The sequence below is a fragment of the Anser anser genome (assembly GCF_964211835.1).
Source record: "Anser anser genome assembly, chromosome: 15".
NCBI lineage: Eukaryota > Metazoa > Chordata > Aves > Anseriformes > Anatidae > Anser > Anser anser.
In genome coordinates, this window is record NC_139736.1 from 806,607 (window position 1) to 812,653 (window position 6,047).

General features: G+C 58.1%; 1 protein-coding gene across 1 annotated transcript; it reads right to left on the reverse strand.

Moving 5' to 3' along the window:
- Nucleotides 1-241: 241 nt before the first annotated feature.
- PLK1 (polo like kinase 1) lies at nt 242-5,290 on the reverse strand. The gene is made up of 10 exons (XM_083799631.1): nt 4,783-5,290; nt 4,527-4,695; nt 4,273-4,417; nt 3,684-3,777; nt 2,935-3,154; nt 2,466-2,624; nt 2,167-2,244; nt 1,506-1,660; nt 868-1,050; nt 242-590 (listed from the first exon to the last, which is right to left on the reverse strand). The coding sequence occupies exons 1-10, from the start codon at nt 5,170-5,172 to the stop codon at nt 384-386; spliced, it is 1,800 nt and encodes a 599-aa protein (XP_083655757.1). The 5' UTR covers nt 5,173-5,290; the 3' UTR covers nt 242-383.
- Nucleotides 5,291-6,047: the final 757 nt, after the last annotated feature.

The following is a 6,047-nucleotide window of genomic DNA, read 5'->3' on the forward strand; positions in this document are numbered from 1 at the left end:
CAGACATGTACAAACAAACTTACATGATAATTCTGGGGAGAACCCCACACTTCGTCTCATTAGAAGGCCCAAGAACCTCCAACAAGAGGGTTGTTTTGAGTCAAGCTTTTGGAAATTATGAAAAAAGACTATATATGTAATTAAAAAAAATAGACTTTGTATTGGGAGGGAGGAGCAAGAAGCCCCTTTGTGCACCGCTCACAGTGAACACAGGACCATTCCTCACAGCACCAGGGGCTCCCCTGGGGGCAGCTAGGCCATACCCAGGAGCGGGAGCCCAGCTATGTGATGGCAGGTTACAGTACAAGCAGGGATGCTAACAGACTTCCCTGTCCACAGCTGGGCCAGTTTGGCACAGATGTTGATTCCATCAAGACCAAGACCTAAGCAGAGGGTTTCACACGGGCTGAGCCAGACTTTGAACTGAGGAGCTTCTCCACCATGGTGCGAGCATAGCGTAGTCGGCTGGCCAGCTCCTTGCAGCATCCATGCTCCTCAATGAGGCTCAGCTTGTACGTGCGGAAGTCCCGTTTCTCATCTATGTATGTGACAGCAGCCATGAGAGGGCATAAGATGACTTTGGTGTGGTCCTGTAGGGAGAGAACACAGCGTCAATCCTGAGCACACTGCTCCCTGGTGAAACTTCTACTAGAGGAAGCAGCCACTTGGCAAGCTACGAGTCACTGGATGGTTTAGATACCAGCAAGCAGAGCACGGAGCTTTCCAGTGCTACATTCACTGGGCAAAGCTTCATCTCAGGTTATAGCCCCCGCTGGGATCGCTGTCTTGCCACGTAGCGCTGTGTGTAGCAGGGCTGTTCGATCAGCTAGAGCTACAGTCCTGGCAGAGTCAAAGCAACATCCTCACCTGGAAGAAGTTGATCTGCACAGTGCCGTTGCTGAGGTGCAGGATGATGGCGCTACGAGTCCGGAACCATGTGCAGAGGTAGGGTAAACGTGCCAGCTCGTCTCCTTCCCGAGGTGTGATGTTAGCACCTGCCTTCAGCAAGTGCTCGCTCATGTAGTTCCGGAAGTATTTCAATAGTGTTATCTGCAGATAGAAGAGGCTATGAAAGACAGGCTGAGGATGACCCTTGCTATCTGTGGAGGGCTGCTATCACAGACCCAGGGACTCCTTATGTCTTTCAGAGTTTGAGTGGTCACTGCACAAGTTTATGCAAATTTTCAGACAAAGTTAACTCTGGTGATACTTGAGACTCACTTTGCTGAACACTTCAGTCCATGTAAGTCTTGTGAGTGCTCATTTCTGTGAAGCTGCTCATAAATGAGCCTCAGTTAGTAACTAGAAATAAACAGTGCAGGCAGCCAGTGTTTCTCTTTCAGGCCACATTTTACTGGCCAAGAGGAAGCCTGCAGAACGCAAGCACCTCCAAGTCATAGATGTTTCTCTGTAGAGCCCACCCAGCAGCAAAGCCCCATATGGCTGGCAGAAGTCTCACCAGGAGCAGCCACCCACCGGCTAGGGCTCCTGTCCCCAGGACTGACCTTCTTGTTCAAGGCAGAGGGATACGATCTCACAGTGAAATAGGACTCAGTGCTGTTTTGCTCGATGTACTGCAAGCTGTCCCCATCGTTGTACATGATGAGACGAGTGGAGTCATTGAAGAGAACCCCAACACTGTTGTCACACAGCTGATAACCTAGTTCAAAAGAGAGCCTGTTAGACCATCACATGCATGGGACCCCCGGTTATATGAAATACAGAGGGAGAGGATTGTGTTATCTAGGGCTCCCCCGACAGGTACCCCACCAAGCCTAAAGATCCTCCTCTTTACAAAGGTCTAGGAGGCACTTTTCCTCCTCTGGACTTGTCATCCTCCCTTGTTGCATCATCTGCTGCAGAAGCAACTTTAACTCCCACACTGAGTACACGTGCTCCCTGCAGAGCGAGTCCAGCCACCCTGGATGCATGGGGTCATGCAACACATAGCTGTTTGCCACTCTTAAGGTAGCCAGAGTGGATGTTCAGTGACAGCTACTCTGGATTCAGTGAGTGTTTGGTAACGTTCCTGGTGGTGGTCTTGAACCCCACCCCACTAGAATAACTTGATTAAAGAACCAGACCTATACCGTGCCCAAATCAGAGCATCCTCCAGCTGCTTCAGAAATTAGAAAAGGCTGAAGTATTGCCACCATAATTATTTACCTAGACCATATTTATCTGAGTAGTCCACCCATTTGCTAACCCAGAAGATGGGAATGCAGGCTGGGTCTTCAGCTTCTTCTGCAAAGAGGAAAGGAGTTTGTTAGAAGACATTTCAAGGCATCCTGTGCACCACAACAAGCAAGCAAGGCCAAGAGGAAGGCGAGTAGCTTCTACATTGCTTCTCAGCCTTCCAGGTAGAAGTTGAGGTCAGCTGGTTTCCTCACTTCAGACAGCAGCATAAGAATGACAGAGAAGTTATCCAAGAAGGCCAGTGCCTGTGGGATTGTCCCCAGACTCACCTTGTCTCACTGCCACTCTCTCGGAGGGTTTGGCTGAGTTGACTGCAGTCAGCTGCTGTAACATGTCAGCTAAATGACAGCCAACAGCGTCTCCTAGCTCCCGCAGCCCAGCTACATCTTCCTTTTCAGGCAAGTTCTCTACTGCAGGGCTGTCTGGTCCTGGGCCAAGAAAGAAGATGGCAGAGGCATGACCAGGAAGTAGGTTTCTAAAAGCACCAGATTTACATCCTACCCTAGCTGTAAGAAACACCTCATATACCACATAGCTGAAGCTACTGCAAGCACTTCATCCCTACTTTGGTTCTGGGTAAAGAGCAGGGACTCTCAGTCACAAAATGCTCCAGTTTCCATAAGAACTGGGAGAATAGCGGGAGGCAGCACCACGTTCCCTACCAATGGGTCTGCATGCTGCTGGAGGCCAGGCAGGTTCTCATCCAGAGCTGCATCCATAGTCCTCGCTTGCACTTACCTTTGTTGAGTGCAGTCAGCGGCTTTCGCCCGTTCAGTTCAAGCCCGCTGGGAGCGATTGAAAACCTCGGCGCAATGGTGAGACAGCTGGTGGGCAAGCGGCTGGGGATGTAGCCCGAGGTGAAGAACTCGTCATTCAGCAACTCGTCGATAGTTGGGCGCGTGGCAGGGTCCGACCTTAGCATCTTCTGAATGAGGTTAGCAGCTACAGGGTTGATGTGCTAAGAGGAGAGAGCCAGAGTTCACAGACAAGGGTCAGGGGACAAGCACACGCTAGCAGCAAAGGCGCTGGGTGTACAACACAGGCAAAGCTCTGCTCAGAGCAGAGCTCCCGTACTGCTCAGGCAAGCAGGATGCAAGCCTGGGGAAACAGTTACACAGGTATGGAGGGTGGTTTTCTGTCAGCATTCAAAGCTAAAATTCAACTGTCTTTAGCAAAACCAAACTGACAGCCGCAGGATGAGATGGGACTTGGCCCAGGCCTCATCTGTGGCTGGACTTGAGCAAATCCATCTAACCCCGCGTGCCGAGCACCCAGCTCAGATTTTCTTCTGAATCGAGAAGGTGCTGCTGGCCCCTCAGGAAGGGGCTGGCCCTACAGGTTCATTCCACCGCCACCTGAGACAACCCCCTCCTAGCACGCTGCAATAAGAGCTGCTTCGCCGTTAGGCGAGAGCCCGCCGAAGTGCCAGAAACAGGATGCAAGAATGGCTGCAAGGTGAACGGACCCACCCGTGGGAAGCATCATACCTTGGGAATAGTATACTCATTCTTCTTGATTCGGATGTACGTTTCTTTCAGACAGGAGGTTTCAAAAGGCGGTTTCCCCACCAGCAGAGTATACCTGTGTGTTTGCAGACAAAAACGTGTATCAGTTTTATATAAGCCAGCAAAGAGACAGGACTCATGTGCAGAAGGAACCACACCATAAGCACATCCTGCAATTTTCTGGGCAGAGGGAACACACTTGGCATTGTAAGCACAACAGAGCTGGCAGTTACATGTACTGTCCCTGGTTCCTGCCCGCCGTGAAAAGGGAAGCTGGGATCTGGAGAAAGCCCCAGTTAGAAGTGAGGACTTCTGGGAAAAGGCCTCAAGACAGCCGTGCTGCGTAGCACACGAGTCTATAGGCACGCACGCATACCCGTGTGCGCAGAGCGTCTGGGAGGTCAGGTGCAGGCTGGCAGCAGTGCTCAGCCATGGCAGGCGCTCTGGCAACAACAAATCCAAAGCTCCAGCGCACACCAAGACCTCGCGGGGCCAATGAGACCTAGACCGCAGGGACTGCCCAGCCTCACGCCCAGCAGGTGCCACGGCCAGACAAGAGACATTTACTCACATGATGCAGCCAATGGACCAGATGTCCACCTCGAAGCTGTGCCCCTTCTTGCCCAGCACCTCTGGGGCGATGTAGTTGGGAGTCCCACACAGCGTCTTCTTGCGCTCGCCATCGTACTCCACCTTGGTGGCCAGGCCAAAGTCACCTTGGGGAGAGAGGGGGTGGGAGACGGGAGCGTGAGCAGGGAGTGCCCGGCTGGCTGGTCCTCGCTGCGGGACGGCAGCAGGGGCACCGCGGGGCGTCGTGGCACCTACCGATCTTCACCTCCATGTCGTCGCTGAGGAAGAGGTTGCCCAGCTTGAGGTCTCGGTGGATGACGCGGTGGCTGTGGAGGTACTGGCAGCCCAGGATGGTCTGGCGCAGGTAGTAGCGCACCTCGGGCTCGCTCAGCGCCTTCCGCCGCTTGTGCAGCTCCAGCAGCGACTGCGGGACACGGTCAGCACCGGGTGCGCCACCCCCAGCCCCCCGGGACCCCCCGGCCCCGCAGCCAGCCCCGGCCCCGGCCCTCACCCTGCGGCGGCAGAGCTCCAGCACGACGTAGACGAAGTCGGCGTCCTCGAAGAAGCTCTGGAAGCCGACGACGTGGCGGTGCGCCAGGCTGCGGTGGATGGCGATCTCCATGGACATCTTCTCCTTCTGGTGCGGCTTCACCAGCAGCGACTTGGGCACCACCTTCCCCGCGAACACCTCGCGGCTCTCGGCCTCGGCCAGCTCGTAGCACCGCGCGAAGCCGCCCTTGCCCAGGAAGCGGCCCCGCACGTAGCTGCGCCGCGTCCGCGGGTCCACCAGCACCTTCGGCACCTCCTTGGCGCCCACCGCCACCGCCGCGCCGCCTCCTCCCCCCCGCGCCGCCTCCGCCGGCACCGCCGCCCGGGACGGCCGCCCGCCCGCCGCGCTCATGGCGCGGGCCTGGGGGCTGCGGCGGGACGGGGCCGGGAGCGGGGCCGGGAGCGGGGCCGGGCCGTGGGGAGCGGAGCGGAGCGGCGCGGTGCGGGCGGCGCCGGTGGGGATCGGGCGGTGCCGGTGGGGTGCCGGTGCTGGTGCGGTGCCGGTGCTGGCGGTGCCGGTATCGGTGCGGTGTCGGCGCGGTGCCGGCGGCGCGCGGCGGATTCAAACCCCGGCGCCGAGCGTTACGGGCCGCGGGCGCTGCCCATTGGCCGCGAGGATTTAAAATCCACGCCGCGCCCCGCGGGGCACCATGGGAGCGCCCCGCCCCCCGCCTCGCAGGGGCACGGCCGGGGGCGGCCCCGGCCCGGCACCCCCCGCCCCCCCCCCCGAGGAGCGGGCGGAGGTGCGGGGCTTCAGCCCCCGGCCGCGTTCCCGCACCGCTCCCCGCAGGGAGCAGCCCCCCGCCGGCCGTGCCTCGCGCCCTGCCCGCACCGGGCGGCTCCGGGCCGCCACCTCCCTGCGGGCCCCGGCAGCGCTGCCCAGCGGAGGCACGGCCCGCGCACGGAGCGCACCGCCACGCTGACCCCCACGCCTGGACAATGCGGGACAAGTTTCGACAACCTGTATTGCGTAGGGCCCCGCCCGCCCCTGGCGTTCCCTTCAGCCCCCCCCCGGGCTGAGGCTCTGCCCGTTGAGCGTCCCGGGCCCCCCGGGGGCGCCGCCCCCTCCCCGGCCATCGGGAGGAGCGCTGCGAGGAGAACGGCACCAAGAGGCCACGTGCACGGGGGCCTGCAGGGCTCCTTCTGGTAGTCCCGTCTCATTTGTTGAGCAAACTTAACGTTATGTTCTCGTCCCCTAATCCGATCTTGCTACCTGCTGGCACAGAA

Excerpts from the sequence above, each read along its gene's own strand:
- PLK1 (XM_083799631.1), bottom strand. The coding sequence starts at position 5,172 with ATGAGCGCGGCGGGCGGGCGGCCGTCCCGGGCGGCGGTGCCGGCGGAG. Across the intron at positions 1,661-2,166 it reads CTCAGATAAATATGGTCTAG|GTTATCAGCTGTGTGACAAC; the intron begins GTAAATAATTAT and ends CTTTTGAACTAG. Across the intron at positions 1,051-1,505 it reads CCTCTGCCTTGAACAAGAAG|ATAACACTATTGAAATACTT; the intron begins GTCAGTCCTGGG and ends TTCTATCTGCAG.